This window comes from Cydia fagiglandana, chromosome 13, assembly GCF_963556715.1.
Source record: "Cydia fagiglandana chromosome 13, ilCydFagi1.1, whole genome shotgun sequence".
NCBI lineage: Eukaryota > Metazoa > Arthropoda > Insecta > Lepidoptera > Tortricidae > Cydia > Cydia fagiglandana.
In genome coordinates, this window is record NC_085944.1 from 19,226,176 (window position 1) to 19,245,540 (window position 19,365).

Here is a 19,365-nt window from a genome sequence, read left to right on the forward strand (position 1 = left end):
AATGCTACTAGAAAAGTATGTTAGGTTAGGTTTGTACTGCTATCAGTTAAGTGGGCTAGGTTAACACTGCGACCCTTACAGAAACGAATTGCTACTAGAAAAGTGGGTTAGGTTAGGTTTGAACTGCGACCCTTACAGAAAAGAAATGCTACTAGAAAAGTGGGTTAGGTTAGGTTTGAACTGCGACCCTTACAGAAACGAAATGCTACTAGAAAAGTGGGTTAGGTTAGGTTTGAACTGTGACCCTTACAGAAACGAAATGCTACTAGAAAAGTGGGTTAGGTTAGGTTTGAACTCCGACCCACACAGAAACGAAATTCTACTAGAAAAGTGGGTTAGGTTAGGTTTGAACTGCGACCCTTCCAGATACGAAATGCTACTAGAAAAGTCGGTTAGGTTAGCTTTGAACTGCGAACCTTACAGAAACGAAATGTTACTAGAAAAGTGGGTTAGGTTAGGTTTGAACTGCAACCCATACAGAAACGAAATGCTACTAGAAAATTTTGCTTTGCTTTAATAGGATAGCAAGATTTAAAATTTTGGTTATAATTTTACATTAAAATGGAGTTCTAATTTTGGTGGTCATTTACTATTTTTGGGTTTACAATGATTATTTTGGTGTCATTTTATTTAATAGGATAGCACGATGTAAAAATTTGGTTATCAATTGACATTAAATTGGGGTTTGAAATTTGGTAATTATTTACAATTTTTGGGTTAATAATGATTAATTTGGTGTCATTTCCTTTAATAGGATAGTAAAATGTAATAAAATTGGTACTCATTTCACATTAAAATGGTGTTATAATTTTGGTGATCATTCATTATTTTAGGGTGGTAAAGTAGATTTTTTTGGTATTAAATTTTATTAAATCTGGTGATCAGTTAAATAGCAGCCGTTAAATATTAGAATGGAAAATGTGCAGCAAACCCATTGAAAACAATTTTTTAATTCTTTTCGTAAAAAAATCAAAACAAAACCTACTTGTAAAATAAAATGCTCCATATTGCAGAAACGTATCATTTTTTGCACATTTCATAGAAAAACAATGACGGCCTCTTTCAGAGCCTGAGAAATGAAAAAAATGCTTTATATCATTCGGGAACGTCGAACACGTCGAACGAACGAACAGACAGGTCGCGGGACAATGAGCACAGAAATGACAGACTACATTGGTCTGTGTTGAAGTTAAATGTTTGGCTGTCAAAATAGGTTGACGCAAAGAAAAATATTTTAAAGATAATAAGTTGTGTTTTAGTTAAATTATTGTAACTTTTATTTTTTAATTTTAATTATACAATGGAAAATATGTGTCAGTGAGAAAAATATGTACGTAAGTATTTAAGGCTCCACTGTGTACCTAAACACGATGAGCCAGAATAAGCTCTCAGATTTATATGGATCATTTCAACAGTATTTTTACGAAAGTTTATTGCGATGTTAGCGAAAATACTGTTATATTTTAACCTGTTCAATATGATCAAATCAGTATTTAATCGGCAATTGAGCATTTTCATTTAAAGCCATCTGAATGTCATCTTTACTCAGCAATCGTTTTGTATACCTAATATTTCAAGTATTTCAACTCAATTTTTTTTTTTTATTCAGAACACATACAGTCATTATAAGATACATATGATAGAGGTGCGTAATACGCACATAAATCTTAATACTAAAAAGACCTGGAGGTTCATAAAATTTAAACAAAACCAGACACACAACCAAGTCTTAAGCCGAAGAACACCTCGAAAGGCTACTAGATTATACACTAAGATTCTTGGCTACACCAAACCACAGCGAAACAGTCTCGAGTTTTACGGCTTAAACTTCGAAAATACACCGCCATTTTAGAAGGAACGAGATGAAATACAAATTACGTGAGACGGCATAAGTGTGGCGAAAATCTCGAAGACTTACGATGTTTTAAAGAAGGAAAAAGAGGGAAAACAGTTAATGCTGTATGAATACGGTTAAATCCTAGTTTATATAAAGTTTGAAGCTTTATACGGGTAAATTATGTCTCATATTTTGCAGCGCTGAATTTTGTACGTGTGAAATATATTTTAGAGATACTTACTTGGTTAAAACTAATTTTACTCATGGTTCTGTAAGCTGTTAACTTCGCGAACCCCCATGGATCCACTGTTTTTAATAAATTCTAAAAATTGTAGCGTCAAAAAATAAGTATAAAATGCTCAATGCTCACCAAACTGCACAAGATTCGGTTGAAAAATGCGACTTAAGGAGAAGAACAACATTCCCCAAGTTAAAACGGAGACCATTGCTTTCGAACGAACGGTCAATAACTTACTCAAAACTAGAGGTAACTTTTGCGAGCGCAATTATTTGTTTAAGAACACTTAAAAGTTAAATGATCGTAGGTTTAGAACATAACTTAGTCTTAAGATAAAGACTGATTCTGTAAAAGTTTTACTCATCAAAACTTTTTTGTTTCAGGTACGACAAACTTGCTGAGCTATAAAAATTAAACTGGCTGGTAAAACAAGTAAAAAATTTTAAAGTAATAGTTTCAGTTATATAACTATATTTTTGGTACCTTTTTAAATTACTAATTTAGATACACTACCAGATATGTATTTTTGAGATTTTTAACATACACTTTTGGTTTACACCATCTAAGTTCAACCACATCAGCAAAATTCTTAAGGTGACGTTCAGATCAAGGAAATCGACAGATACAGTGGGGGTACTGGGGGTAATAACAACGACACCGCAACAGCAAAGCAGCTGCAGTTGACACCCGAAAATCACCTTAAGCTCGCGTTCAAAAACCATTTCTTTATACTTTAAAAACGTTGATGGAAGTTACCCCACGAATCTAACCCCATTGTACGGTATGATCCTTCCAGTTAATAAAACCCGCGTTTTCTTCGACGCCATATTGCTCAGCGCACCACACGGTGCGAGGCTGGAAAAATATTACTTTATGCATACGATTCATTCTTTATAACGTAGACAAAGCGAATATCCAGGCAAATATACACATTTTTTGGACTTTCGAAGCGAACTTAATCAAGAAATCTTGTCTCATAAATTGTATCACATATTTTTTACTGTTAGTTACGTACATGTAAATAGCGCATTTGGACTAGGCTATCATAATATAAAATGATTTAAAATACTACTCGGTTGTGTTGCTTATCGTAGTGTTTTATAAGTTAACTTAATTGCACCTATGTGTGGTGACTTCGTGCTCTTTGCAAAAGCTTCATATTGCGTCAGTATAGTCTGTGCCTAATAGGCATTTAAAAGGCCTAACCAAATGTTTGAAAGTTACCTTGCGTAATAAGCCCTCGAAATGTTTGTGAATTATGGAAGGGCTCGCCTGCCGCTCGATCAGTTTAGCATTAGTGAAGGAAACTTTACACCTCTGCATAAGTTGCGTAACTCATTTCACTGCTCAGCTAGTTTTGAGTTTCTCAAATGGTTCCCTTTACGTTCAAATGAGTTCTTTTGAAATTATTCGACAAGTTTTCGCTGGAATGCTTTCATTGATTGTTATTTGTACGGTGTGTTTGTTCCGCGATACCATTTTGCTCCTGTATGCAAATGTAATATTTAAACTAATAAGCTCACGTATCTTAAGTCAAAGATTGCTCGACATGTTTTTCTCCATAAAGCTTTAACGGGAGCGAAACTCTAAATACCTGTCCCTAGGTATTAAATATGTATGTCTGTGTCTCACGGAAGTATTGTTATTAAAATGTAATAATGTGGTAGCTGATATTTTTTTAAAGTTGCTTTCCGTGCGTTTCTTGATACATTTTCTATGTACTGTATTATGCAGTAATAATAAAATGAGACGTTATCTATGAAAAGGGACCTTATTGTCGATGGCGCTTACCCCATTGTTAACGATGCTCCGATATAAATACAATGCCGCGCGACGCTGTGCGGCGTAAGCGCCATCGACAATAAGGTCCCTTTTCATAGATAATGCCCCAAATATTACTCTCAGGGAACAGCTAAAACTTATTTTTACTAAACTTATTTACATTTATCATAAAGTAAGGCAACAGTCTTCCTTTTCAACATCACTATATATTCCATTAAAATTTCAAAAATATATCCGGGTTAAAATTGCCAAGTGTATAACCAGTGTACAGTCACCTGCAATAATATGTTACACAACAAAGGCCGCAAAAATATCTGACACTATCTTATTCGTAGAGCCATAAGAGCGTGTCACATATTTTTGCAGCCTTCGAAGAGTAACATATTATTGCAGGTGACTGTACAACCTACCTACTATTATTCCCACTTCACCAATCCCCACGTAAATAAAAACATAACTACCCGCATAAAACATTGCAAATCCAAACCTATCGTCTCAATTTTTAGGTTCTTTTTTCAATGCAGTGAAATGAATCCAGTCGTAAACGTAAAAAGCAACACGTAGGCTTTACGAGTTCCATTGCACACAAGCGTAGATTTTTCAAAGGAAAATGGTCTTAAATGCATGTATTTTCAATACGTTTTTAGCGCTTTTTCTATGAAGTAGCTCAGAGCACCGTAGCGTGGCATGGTTACATGATTCGATGAAGTACTGTTGACATTGGTTTTGTTCCACGTGTACTTGAGAGCATGGAAATTGGCACAGTTTGTACAGTGTTTACATATGAAATACGGTCGTTTTTCACTGCTTTTGACTGTGTGATATTTTCAGGATAAAGGCGGCATTTGTGTAGGCTTTTCGATGCGAATAGAATAGCAATCGCTTACTTATTAGGTGGCAATGTTGAACAGAAAACCGTCTTGGATATTGATTTTAATTTAACATATTTTTATGGTTTTGAATCAAAAGGTATCAAACTTGAAATTGGCCTTCCTGACCAGTTTCTGTTAATGACCTACCGCCCCTACCGGTCAGTTAGTCAGATATTTGACAAAGATAATCGTCTAAGGCACCTGCCTGGTAGGTATTAACTAACCTTAATATTTACCTATCTGATAAAATTCTGTCGCGTATCTTTCGCATGCAGAACTCTAAAAATTTGTCTCAGGAGCGATATAATTAGATAATGCCCACTCAAACCGAAAATATAGTTCTCAAACATTACCGCCGAGTTTTACATTACCTCGCAAAACCCAGGTGTGTGCTGACCACGGTTATTACCTAAATGTGCGCGCGATATTTTCTAACGCTACATTTGGACAGGAGCCAATGAAACCAGAGGATTTGATGGTAATCCGAGGGCAGTGGTCTACATATGGGAAAATAGTAGAAATTGCGCCTTTTGTTATAGCCTTACCAATAAAAAATGACCCCAGCTACAATGGCCCGGATCCGGGCTGAGGCGTCCGATACTTCGTTTTCTATGAAGGTCGTCAGTAATAACGTGATTTTTAGAGCACCGCACAAAATTTTTCACGGTGGTCTTATGGGATCACTTCGGTCTTGCAAATCGGTTGAATGCGTTTTTAGGGTTCCGTACCCGAAGGGTAAAACGGGACCCTATTACTAAGACTTCGCTGTCCGTCCGTCCGTCTGTCACCAGGCTGTATCTCACGAACCGTGATAGCTAGACAGTTGAAATTTTCATAGATGATGGATTTCTGTTGCCGCTATAACAACAAATACTAAAAACAGAATAAAATAAAGATTTAAATGGGGCTACCATACAACAAACGTGATTTTTGACCAAAGTTAAGCAACGTCGGGAGGGGTCAGTACTTGGGTGGGTGACTGTTTTATTTTGCTTTTTTTTGTTTTTGTTTTTGCATTATGGTACGGAACCCTTCGTGCGCGAGTCCGACTCGCACTTGCCCGACTTTTTCTATAGAAAACGGAAGTATCGGACGCCTAGGCAAAATACTTTTTTCTAATATTAAGACTATCATAAGACAGAGACATATTAATTATATTATACCGTGTCACTCACGTATTTAGGTAACAACTATTTCCCGACATGTTTCGCTCCATAACGAGGAGTGTCTTCAACGGGAACACGCGTTGGTAGACCGACGCAGACTCTGCAACAGAACATGTCGAACAATCTTTCATATAAAATTCGTGAGTGACCTGGCCCCTGTTTCACCAACGTGACAGGTGCGACGAATTGTAAAATCACTGTTGCTGACGTCACAGGCATCCATGGGCTACGGTTACCGCTTACCATCGGGTGGGCCGTATTCCTGTTTGCCACCATCATTGTATTATTAAAAAAAACTTTATGATATCGGAACAAAACAGATATTTCTCTTGCTAAGTTTATGACAATTGTCACAAGAAACACTACAATTGTCACGAAATTCCGACATATAACTCATTACCTGTCAAGAATTACCTACAATTCTTCTAAATCTTTGACAATTGTCAGGAACTTCGCAGGAGAAATATCTGTTTTATTCCGATATAATAAAGTTTTTTTAAATAATACAATGATGGTGGCAAACAGGAATACGGCCCGCCCGATGGTAAGTGGTAATCGTAGCCCACGGATGCCTGTGACGTCAGCAACAGTGATTTTACAATTCGTCGCACCTGTCACCGATGTGAAATTGGGGCCTGGTTGAATATATTTGACATTTGTGGCTTTCCATCACAGACAACACATTTCTGCATTGCATATATTTCTGTCGGGATTTCAGATAAAATCGTCCTTATTGCACTTGAAGCATCCATTTTTAATGTAACACTTCTTTTTCACAGCAACTACTATAAAGTTTCAACCCACATTTATTTCAAAATAAATCCCCAAAAAATTAAATAATAGCCTCGGCCCGTTAAAATCAAATCCTGGGCATTTTTCGCTCTCAACTTGACATTTTTCAAGAGCATCCCCCAATAAATTTTAATCTGCGAGAGTGTTGCGAGGAGTTACGATCTCAGTATTGACTAGTTGCAATAGACTCCGCACTTTTAGGTCCGTTCTACATATATATATCTTTTACTCTATTTAAAATAACATATATGTATTATATGAGTCTCTATTGTTTCCCAAATAATTTTTAGTCCTAATGTATTGTAGTCCGAATTTTCGTTAGTCATAATTGGTTTTTCTCAGAAACCCGTAACTTTTCAGGATTGACATAAAACAAACCTAACCTAACCTAACGAATCTATAGAATAACCTTAGGAAAATCCTGAAAATTTATCGGTTTCAGTTTTATGACTAACGATAATATGACAAACAATACATTATGAGTTAAAATTATATGGGAAACAAAGGGACCCCGTATTATATTCATATATTATTTTTGATTTATATAAACTTATGACAGTTTGAGTCTTATAATTGTATACTTCTTGTATTTCTTCTTCTTGTAGGTACTTGGATAAAACTTACCTACTCGTATCGTAAATGAGGTAAAATTATAGTATCTTTATCTTCTTTTCGTAATTTATAAATTTGAGAAAGAGAAAAATAGTAGGTTCAGTCACGCTCCGTGATTGTTACGCCATTTAGAGTTCTAGCTAATTTAGCTAGGACCATAAATGGCGTAACAGGCGTAAAGGTACTTTCGTAGCGTCAATGTGACCTCGACTACTCGTCTCCCTTGCTCCATCTATCGAGCAAGTGATCTCTGTATCTCGGACAGGAGGGATGGACATATTGAATCAAATTACAAGGGTTCCGGTGATTTACTCACGGGACCCTGAAACTTTTATTCCATTTTCACTTGACCCCCTTTTTTCAGACTGATTTGGTTGTGTATTTTTAATTGGATCAAAGTAAATCTAGCTCTAACCTGATCCTTTGGATGTATTTGGGTGATATTCGATTAAAGGATTCACCAAGGTGGAGTGTAGGCCGAAGGGTGTCAAGTTCCGGTGGTTCCGCGGCCAGCTCCCTGACAGAGTGCGGGGTTGCGAACTGAATCGCAGCCATAGTTGTGTGTTTTTAGTTTTAAGATATGTTTTATAATAATATAAATGCTAGTTTAAGGTAACTATTTATCTATAGGTCAGTAGTTGCCTAAAAATAAAGATTTTTATTCATTCATTCATTTTACTAGTAATATAATTAGATCAAGCTTTATTTTTTTACGAAAGCGGTCAATTCGTTTCTAATTCTAGTTGAATTGGGCCTAGTAGGATATTTTTTTTTAATAAACACAAAACAGCGACCGCACGTTAAGGATGTTCCAACACAATTTTTACAAGTATTATACGATAATCCTTGATGCTACGCTAAATATTACTAACCAAACTATTTCCACTATTTAATCAGGACACTTAAATAATTATGTAGATACAGAAATAATAATAAAATATCGCTTTCATAGCTAAGTTAGCGTGTTATGCACTCATTTAAACGCGAACCTTTTTCATTATGTTATTGCTTAGATAGTAAACATCAAAGCCAGACAGTATTTTACTACAAAATTTTTTATAGTGAGTATCTAGGTATAATTCACAACATTATACTCGTGCCGTTAAACCACCCAATCTGTGTACTTATAGTCAAAAAGCTCGCAACTATCTACCCGATTCAAAATTTAAGATACGACGTTTAATAGATCTAGAAACGATATGGAGTAGATATGTCAAATGTGACGTTTCTTCAAACAAAAATGTCACTTTTGACACTGTCACATCTAATCCATGTCGTTTCTAAAGTTCGTATTGGGCAGTATGATCTAAAACTCTAATATTTTCGCTGAAGGAAGTAATTACAAATTATCATTGGAAAGGTCCTGTACAATACATTTCCTGAACAGAGTTTTTCTTATAGTTCTGTATTATTACTTTCCTGAAATCTACAGTACAATCAAACACAAACAAACATGAACATAAATAAAGCTCGTAACACTAGCAATTCGTAGAAAATAACTTCTTGGTTCAGTCGGTACGCGCGGGCTTGGGCTGGGTATATGTACTCTACACACAATACAGTCATTACAGTGGGTTCAAAATGCTCATATTATCCTAAATTAGACAATTAAAATAATTATAGGCAGTGCGCTACATGGCCTACATGCATGAAAAATATTTCAATGTTTGTTCAAGAAACACGTTCAAAACATTAGAATTATTTTAAAATCTGAAAATTTTTGGAACATCCGGTCCGAGTCCGAGTCCGAGTCCGGGTCTAAGACTGAAAGTCGGAATGGAAATCGTGCATGTTAAGCAACTTATTTATAATCTGGCCCAAATGGGGTGAATACGTTAAACAATGTGTTTTCCTTTGATGCTTTAAAGCTCAACCTCAAAATAACTTTCTATTGAGTATTGAGTTATAGACAATTTTAACCCCTTCATAAACATTTAAGTTCCAATTCAAGTTTTGATCAGATTTCGTCTGCTAACATTTTGCCCCAGTCCGGTCTATAAGCCGCTCCCCTCGAAGAGACAGGATTACTTCCAAGTCAATTAATTTTTGAACCGCTCTTTACGTAGAGGGATTAGTAGCGAACCGTTTTAGAAAAATGGTCGCTAGTTTATAAAATGTTGATCAAGACATTTGAAGAATACGACTGCCGGATTCGAACTTTAAGATACGTCAATTAATAGATCTAGAAACGATATAAATTAGATGTGTCAGTTTCAAAAGTGGCGTATTTGTTTGAAGAAACGTCACAGTTGCCACCCTGAATACCACCACTGACACCTTTTCCGAATAGACATATGTCTCAAGTGAACCCCTTGTGTAAATTTCATTCCACAGCGTGACCTAACCTAACCTAACCTAACCTAAGTCTATTTTTGTATAGGATTTTTAACAGCGCGCCAAGCGGGACATTTTGAAAACCAAAAGCCCATACAAAATTACACTTAAAGCCCCTTTAAGTTGTTCGGAACTGTCAAAAATTTGTTCTAACTGACTGGCCGATACCGTCCGGCGGACTGTTAATCAGTGGGCTCCTTAACGCTAACGAGTACGCTGCCGTCCTCAAGCTAAAAGGCCGTTAAAGGCTCTTACGACGTTTTTGAGTTAATATCACAGCGCGATACAGTAAACAATTCTCTATCTACCTATCTAGGTGTCATAGCTCTATGTGAAAAAACCGCGAAGTTACGGCCGTCCCGCGAGCGGCTAAATACACCATTTTGCCACTTTTACCAGCAAAAAGGCAGTTTTTAATTAGAAAATTCACTAAAAGGCTGTTAAAGGCCAATAACTGCTTCTTACTATTTGACATCGGGTATTTAGTACAACTCTTAAAAACAGTTATTGCAACTTCCACGACTAAAAGGTGGCTACTGTACTTTAACTGCTCCCTAGCGTAACAAATATTACGGCCAAATGATGATTACTCCCAAACTAAATAGCAGCTAAGCTATAAATACACAATTAAAAAGCCGTTAAAGTCGCTTAGCCGCCTTGTCGTTAGTATAGGCGTAAAAGGTATACATGCAAATGCATCGGTTTAAGGCCGTCACGGCTTTTTAATTTGGCAATGATAGAACAAAATAGTAGACAGTTCCAGAAATATATCGCGGTAACTAGGTATTCCATATCAATAAGGCGGTTACTTGATCCTCGCTCGAAGCAACGAAATCAGTTGCGCGGGCGCTCCCGTCGAGTGAGGGTGTGGCACGTGAAGACCGGGCGCAGTTTCCCGCCAATTCCAGTATGCAGCCGCGCAAACTCACGAGGTAAAGTATTTTTACGTATTCATTTGGGATAAGTATTATGTACCTACCGTTTAACGACCTTCTTATAGATAGTTTAACACCTGTTTTGGCGCGTTATTTCTTTAGTCAAGTTTAGTACTCTACTCAATGTACATTTTACTTCATCATTTTCAATTGGGAACTAATTTGATGTGTAGGTATATCTTGTGAAGATATGTTTAATAGCATTGTATGTACTATGAAGCTTGCCTGGTGATGGAGAGACAAAACAATCATGAGAACTCATAAAACAATCTTTAAATTGTCTGTCTGCCTGTAGTGTGTTGCATAAGTTGTATTAATAGTATAATCGGAAACATAATCTTACTTTTTTGACCAAAACGTTTTTATGGACGTCTTCTCACAGTTAAGTACACTTCACATACCTACGCGTCGGGCGCGGGTGCGTGTTCAACTACACACTTATGTAGGTACTAGACTGACCCGAACCGCACGCGCTGTATATTTACGTTTAGATTCTTGTAATATAAGACAGCACAGAATAAGGTTGTTTGTAACTATGAGGTTGGCTTAATGCATACTATTATTAGCTACAAAAAAACTACTTTTTTAGGATAAGGTAGGTACCTAGAACTTATAGAAATATGTTTAATTGCTCCAGGTATGAACCGAAGACCTCTCGGTTGAAAACCATTTTAGACAGATGTAGAAATCCATCAAACCAAAACAGTGAAGACATCCATCATTCGGTCGATTGTCATAACATCCAGTTGCCTGATCATTATGTGGAACCCACGTCATCACACGAAAAACCTGTGGAAAAAGGATTACCTAAACATTGTGTCCAAGAGATGGTAAATGAAGTCAATCGCAGGAATTATTCACTCACATCTGATATATTTAATAATTTTAACGAGTACGCTACCACACAATCTAAATCTTCTGTCTTTTTGTCGAATGCCGTAGATCTTCTCCAACAAGCGTTCCCAGCGACCAATACTGAAAAACAACTTGATTTAAGGTGTGATGAAGAGCTAAGCATAAGCAGCCGAAGTTCTTCATCGTCACACAGAGATGATGATTTTTCATCCGATGATTCCGTGCGCGACAAAAATTATATTCCAGAAACGAGTAGTAGTGATGATTCTGAAAATGAAATTGCGGCCCCAGTCTTGAATAAACATCCGAATAAGCACTCCCATATGTCTATGTTTAATACAACCAATATTATTAAGCGAAGAAATACCATTAACATAGAAATCATACCCGATACCCAAACTAATAAAATCGGTGAAAGAATTCTAAAACGAAGGAATACTACGGAGTTAAATTATATACCCACAATTAACAATAGCGAAGAGATTAGTATTGATTTATCTGGAGAAAATGGTCAAAGTTCACCTGCACCTAAGCGAAAAAAATACGATACAAGTCTAAGTGAAAGAAACGCCGACAAGAAAGAAGACAAGCGATTGGAATATCTGGTTAAGCCAGGGTGCGATTCAAAATGTCATAAAAAATGCACTACCTTATTGACAGATGAAGAGAGAGAGGATGTTAACGACAGTTACTGGAATTTAACATGGAAAGAAAGAAGATTATTCATACAAAATAATGTGCCTGTAGTTGTACCTAAGAGGCAAAAGACTGGACCAAATCTTCGAGCCCCAAGGAGAACGTTTTTCCTAAGAAAACATGATGATACAAAAGTGGCAGTTTGTAAAATATTTTTTTTGACTACACTCGGATTTAATAAAACGAATGACAAGGTTTTGTACAACTCTTTAGCTGATGACGATTTGACCGATTCACGTGGAAAACATACTAAGACATTAGCTTACGATAGAGAAATACTTCGTCAACACGTTGAATCGTTCCATCCTTTAGAACCACATTACCGAAGAGCGCATGCTCCTAACCGTAGATATTTGCCGAGCGACGTAACTATCACTTTTATGCATGACCACTTTTGCAAAAAATATCCTCAAGATCCAGTTTCTTACGAATTATATAGGCAGGTCGTTAAAGAAATGAATATATCTTTTACTAATTTAGGAAATGAAGAATGTGAGGTTTGCGAAAGCTACCAAATACACAAAAAAGAAAGTTCTCATAATATCGAGGAAAATATTCTAGATAACTGCGAGGACTGCACATCATTTGCGATTCATCATGACAAATATGTTGCAGCTAGAAAATTGTATGAAGAACACAAGACTGAACAAGACCCGGATAATATATATTTTAGTGCTGATTTGCAAAAGGTTATAATGCTTCCAAGATTGGACACATTTAAGAAAATAATATTCTGTTTACGTCTTGCTACATATAATCAAACCTTTGCACCATTGGGAAAAATAACATCTAGTATTAAACCTTACGCTGTTCTTTGGCACGACGCTATAGCTGGAAGAAAGCAAGAAGACATAATGAGTGCATTTTTTTCATTCTTTTTGCAATATCGTGACACCAAACATGTAAATATATGGCTTGATAACTGCAGTGCACAGAACAAGAACTGGCTTTTATATTCCATGCTAGTTCATATGGTTAATAGCGATTATATAGGCACGGAATCCATAACGTTGTACTACTTCGAACCTGGTCACACTTTCATGAGCTGTGACCAGTTTCATCATCAAGTCGAATTGTCCATGAAACACAAAGGCAAAATTTACGACTTTGCTGATTTTACGGAATCAGTGGGATCAGCGAACAAGGGAAAAGTAACAGTGAAATCCATGGTAATTGAAGATTTTATTAACGTGCCTAACTTTACTTCAGAGCGTAGAATTCAAAATTCGAATCCACGTGTTTACCTTCGTGATATTACACAAGCATGTTTTACTAGAGGGTGCTATGATTTATCATACAAAACTGAATTCAAAAATGATTACCAGCAACTCCGCTTTCTAAATGACAAATACTTGAAGAATCCAAGCGCTATTACTTTTCCCAAACGAGTCGATCCCAAAGGTACCGACGTTGGTAGAAAAAAGGAAATTATAAACAAATGCTCACAAGTAATACCTACACATAAGTTGAAATTTTGGCGCGATTTGCCAGAATCGCGGTAGTATGTCGCTATTAGTTTTAATGAACATATTATTTGAGTTAAGAACCTAATTACTTTAATTATCGGGCATGTATTACGCCTGTAGTATTCTCTACCTCACTATTCTTAAAAATCATGTAAGACTGATCACTGACTTATATGTTATATTTAATTTTTAAGTAGAAATAAAGTTGATTGATCTCCATAAGTACAAATACGAATTTGTTATCTACTTGTTTAAGTAATTGTGATCATTGTCATTAGTTGTGTAAGATTTGTGACTGACTATCTATACCTTTTCGTTAAAAACGATTATGGATAATTCTGTAAGATGATTAAAACATATTTAGCTGTATTAAAAAGTTATAGTAGTTATAGTACAATTACAAACAATATGGGTAAGCCATTTTACTATTAAAATAATTGCTCGTACTGAAGACTGAGGGGTGTTTTTAATTAGGAATTACATTAAACTGACGTAACTGTGATTTTAAGCATGTAAGAAGATCGCAAAGCGAATTAAATTAAGATGTGCTTACTCCTACGTTGTCCCACAGTAATATTATGATTAGCAGAGTTTATTACTAACTTGAACTTCAAATAAATATTATTTTGAGAATGATTGAACGCTAATTTCTTGGATTACATTTGATTTTTAGTATCTTATGTCTTTTATTTATTTTCTTCCTGCTCTGAATAAAGTAACTTCTTAAATTTGTTTATGGTAATTTGAAATGATTGTAAACTAAAAAGCAGTTATTACATTTTGTTCTGAAGATAGCTGCCTTTTTATCTAGCTGAATTCACAAAATCTTTTAAACGATACAATTACAAATGGTTTTGTTAAATTAAAAGGCGTTTAAACATTTTTAATCACCTTTTAGTCTTTGATGTATTAGATGAGTTGACTTATTATTCATACCTAAAAGGCGGTTAGATCTACTAGTCACCTTTTAGCTATGTTCTACTTTTTAACTTCATATGACTTGTACAACGTATTCAATTTTAGATAAAATTACAAAGTTAAAAGACCGCTAAATATACTTTAGCTGCCTTATAGTCGTTTAATTAGCGTAATTTTGTTAAACAGGTACAAACCAAGAACGGAAATTTAATGATTTAGAGCACTTTTTAAGAATTATTACTAAATTAAATTGACTTAAAAAATAGTACTAATTAAATACTATATTATAACGTTTAATGTATATGCTTATATCCTACTAATTTCAAGAAAAATGTTTTCGCGCGTTTTTTGCTCATTTCTCAAAATGGCACTGCTGCATTTTGCGGCCTTTTAGCTTGAGGACGGCAGTACGTCACACGTCACGTCACGCTATCGAATGAAAACACAAGTGGTAGGTACAGTTCGCGTTTGTAGGTTATCTATCACAGTCTTAAAAAAATCTACATAATTATGGAGACAACATCTCTTTTTGTTATTTATTAGATATATTTTTAACGCATAGTCTGATCTGCTACTTCTGATGCTGACTGTACTATATGTTGACCTTCTGTTTATAATATATTACAACATAACACACGCTCCATTCCCCACTGTCATAACAACATCGAAAGTTTGGCCCTCTGTTTGAAGGTTCTCACATTTACTTAATTGGGCCCGATTGGCCCGAGTCGCATTTCACACGGTCAACGGAGTTGAGATCAATAAGAACTATTAACGCGTTTTTAGGGTTCCGTACCCAAAGGGTAAAAACAGGAACCGATTACTAAGACACCGCTGTCCGTTTGTCTGTCTGTCACCAGGCTGTATATCATGAACCGTGATAGCTAGGCAGTTGAAATTTTCACAGATGATGTATTTCTGTTGCCGCTATAACAACAAAAACAGAATATAATAATTATTTAAGTGGGGCTCCCATACAACAATAGTACATTATTGTCGAGGCTCGGAAGTAGCTACTTGCAGGCTGAGGATTCGTTTTAAACGGACGACCTTGGGAGTCCGTTTAATTGAATCCGAAGCCAGCAAGTAGCCTTCCAGCCGAGTCATATATAGTGCTTTTCTCAAAAATGGTGCAAGAAATATAAATATCATAGAAATATTTTACAAAAGCAACATTCTTACGTATATATTTTCACAGAACGAAACCCTTGCCAGGGGTGCGAAGCTCCTGACTTCGGCCAAACTCGGCTCCGCTCGGCTCAGCATTGCTCCGAGCAATTATTAGGGTTGGCACCACTTGACTTCCTTTTGCGTGCACGACCACAGATAAGATAATCACTTGAATTTTGACAACCCTAATTGGCCGAAAGGGATAGTGCCATGTATTAGAAAGGGATAGCATGATTCGACCCTGAACCGCTGTCAAACTTCGGTTTTGTAGGAAGCTTCCTTTCTGTACGGTAGTACTATTATTTATTCTGTGCCCTTGCCGCCTTTTTATTTTTTTTTATAAAAAAATAGAAGTGTATTTTTCTGCCGAAAATACGCCAACCTATTTGAGACAGCTAAATAGTCGCGGTACTAATCATCTGTTTGGCTGTTTAATGGGCCTGTGCCTTCATTTGATATGGCCATTTCAACTTTTAAAAAGTTTGGAACTCGACAAATAATGGAATTTGTATGCAACATTGCAGTCCCAAAATCGAGACTGCAATGTTTTTAACTTTTTAATTTTTGACTGACCATAAACTCCGCGCTTCGCGACCTATATTTTACACGGCAAAGTCGACTTTGACGTCCATTTTTGAGAAAACGTATTTTTTTTCCGTTATAGCGTAATGGTACGGAACCCTTTGTGGGCGAGTCCGACTCGCACATGGCCGGGTTTTATTACTTGTTTGAATGGTAGTAGTTGTTAATAAAATATAATGAGAATGATAATGTTACGACCCTCGACATTGTCTTTTTATGTATAGCTTAGCTGGCGACTGATTTGTATAATCTAGTTTATGTCCAAAGGTTTTAAGGGGCAAAATTAAATGACAGTTAATAAAAACATCCAAAATAAATTGAGTTTATCGATATATGAACTCCCTACCTATCATTTTATTTTACCATAATCCGTTAATTTCAATTAATTCCAGAACTTAAGTAACTTTCTTAACCCTTAACATGGCAAGACATGAAATAATGTATCCACCTATTTCATGGAATGTTTTTGGGGATAGTAATGAGTAAAAAAGTACTAAATTTAAGAAAAAAAATTTAAAAGCATTCTGAAAGTAGGGTTTTCAGGACGTCCGTTAAAACGGACATTGCCACGAACCTTAGAGAATGATTGCTCTCAAGGTTGTCCTAAAAAACGGACAATGCCGTTATACAGTTTCACAAAATAAAAAATATTAAAGAATTACAGGGCAAGAAAATTTATAATTATTTCAATAACACACTAGTGAATGTTTGGAAAAAATGTTTAATTATATTATTAAGAAGAAAAAAGTAACGAGAAACATAATAATACTATATATTTACTTCTAGTGTTTATATGTAAAACGACCCACGTACAGATATAATAAACAAAAAATATACATTATAAAGCTACGTATACAGGCAAAATAGGCTCATAAAGATAGTTACACATTACAATTATTGTAAGTAACATTACTTTACTTAAATGACCACACCATTTATCACTATGGTCTCATAGTTCTATGTATTGCTTGTTTTCTTATTACCCGGAGTATCTGGAACCTAAGCTGGTGGTAAAAAATAGCTGTAGTTCCTGTAAAAGTTTAGATATTTTTCAGTCTCAATGGCCTCTGGCAAACTTTCTGGGAATATATGGCTCCTCCTTGGCAAGAACCAGAGTCTTATCCATGTCATGCTCCCAGACCGCAGACTTTAGTTGGCGGTGCTTGACATCAGCTATGTCATATGTTCTTGTACCCGAGTAGAAATGCTTTGCATCGTCTGCCCGACATATGAAAGACTAGAAAAAAAAATGAAAGGCTAGATTCTATTCTAGACAAGAGAAATTAGCTATTTACTCTCCTGAAATTTGTAGAGATTACATTTTACAGGCCTCAGGAATTGTAGCATCTTCATCATCGACTTGAAATAGGTTCTAACTGTAGGACATTTCAAGAAGTGCCAATAATTTGGATACTGAAGCGAGTTATGCGTTTAATGGCGAGGAATTAAGTTTTGTGGATGGAGTACTAGAGGACAGGTCGTGTTTAGGTCATCAGGTCGAATATTATGAACAACTTTTTTCCCACAATGACTACGTTAGACTTAGAAATTACATTTAAATAAAGATAGTGCCATTCACAATGAGGCGCAATAAACTTTAATAGCATGACAATAAGAATAAAAGCACGCGTGTTCGTAAATGAACATATATTTGTCCATCATATTTGACATCCTCGTAGAAAGTGACCTGGCTGAAAAAGAGTCAGATTGGGGCAAGGCAGATGTACAATCTGTCTCTAGTAAAATTTCGTCATCGTCGTTTTTTTGCTATCTCTCTCTTCTGAGTCAGATGGTGGAACCACCTGAAACTAAAATATAAATAAATGTATACATATACTTATGTATAACATAACCCTAATGCAACAATAGCCTATAAAATGACGATAAATGAAAAAAAAACATATACCCTAAGTATGGCCCCGTACCCGTTTTCTGTCACAATCTTGTCTCCGCACAAGTCGGCACTGTCCGTTTTTTAGGACGTGCTAAATAGTACCTTGTTATCAGTAGTATCGACAATGTCACAAAAATGGGACAAGATATATTTCGCAATTTTTGACTTAGAATTAATCTATGATTTAATGAGCTTTATATAGAATAACAATGTTTAACTCATCTAGTAATAATATCAACACAAAGAAAACAATTTGGCTATTAACTTATATATATTCTATGACCTCAGGAACACACACCGTCGCAAATTCAGCGAATTTCAAATTTCAACTGCCGCCTGCGCATAAACCGAATTTTGTCTGATATTTTCTTAAACTAGGAAAAAAAGTACAATTCTCGCACTTTCTTTAACGTACTTCCTTTTCTAGCCTGCACTTAGTGTTTAAACTTGGCGCCACATTTAGTACCTGTACTAAAAAAGTGACAGAAACGTTTTAAATATATTTATTCGGTTTATTACATAATATGTATTTAAAGCTTTTAATCAGTAGTTGACCATAATATGTAACTTCTTACCACGTGCCCCAGTTAAACAGTATACCTATAAATTACCGTAATATTTAAACTACGCGTTCATTTTGCTTGTATCTCGCTCAAGTATACTCCATTACTTAAATATAGCGTTCGTATACTCAAAGGGAATTGTGAAAAAACCTATAAGTAGCTGAGTGAAGCACATTAAATAATATTTCTCGTAATATTCTCTACTTCTACAGAATCGTTTCTTTTTATAGTGAAGAAAAACTCTTTATAAACATAACTAGAATATTCCAATAATATAAATTGTATATTCTTTGAAACATAAAAGTATTACATTGTACTTATCAGTAATCACTATAGGTAAATAGTTGATTCTGTGAAGCATAATGTAGTTACTAGAATGCGTGAAGTGGAAATGTCACATTATTTTGTATTTTTTATTGAACTTGCATATTTACATGTCGTCTACGACGACGGATCCGAAATATATGGCAAGATCCGCGGATTCGGATCCAGATCCGGATAATTTCATACATTTCGGATCCGGATTGCAAACCCTAGTTTTGACGAACACAGTTTTTTCTCCTATGGACAATAATTAACATATTTTGGGTAGATAAGTAGTAATTATTATTTCATATTTATTAAATAAAGGAGTATTTTTTCATGTGGATAAG

At 35.6% G+C, this 19,365-nt stretch overlaps 2 protein-coding genes across 2 annotated transcripts in view; both read left to right on the forward strand.

Moving 5' to 3' along the window:
- LOC134670401 (5-hydroxytryptamine receptor) overlaps positions 1–19,365 on the forward strand; it is a 181,365-nt gene that overhangs the window by 22,073 nt on the left and 139,927 nt on the right. The window lies entirely within an intron of this gene.
- LOC134669834 (uncharacterized) lies at positions 9,908–14,770 on the forward strand. Its single transcript, XM_063527455.1, has 2 exons — positions 9,908–10,565; positions 11,206–14,770. The coding sequence occupies exons 1-2, from the start codon at positions 10,543–10,545 to the stop codon at positions 13,619–13,621; spliced, it is 2,439 nt and encodes an 812-aa protein (XP_063383525.1). The 5' UTR covers positions 9,908–10,542; the 3' UTR covers positions 13,622–14,770.

What these genes read in the sequence shown, in the direction of transcription:
- LOC134669834 (XM_063527455.1), top strand. Translation starts at nt 10,543, where the DNA reads ATGCAGCCGCGCAAACTCACGAG. An exon ending in CAGCCGCGCAAACTCACGAG is followed by an intron (nt 10,566 to 11,205) that starts GTAAAGTATTTT and finishes TAATTGCTCCAG; the next exon opens with GTATGAACCGAAGACCTCTC.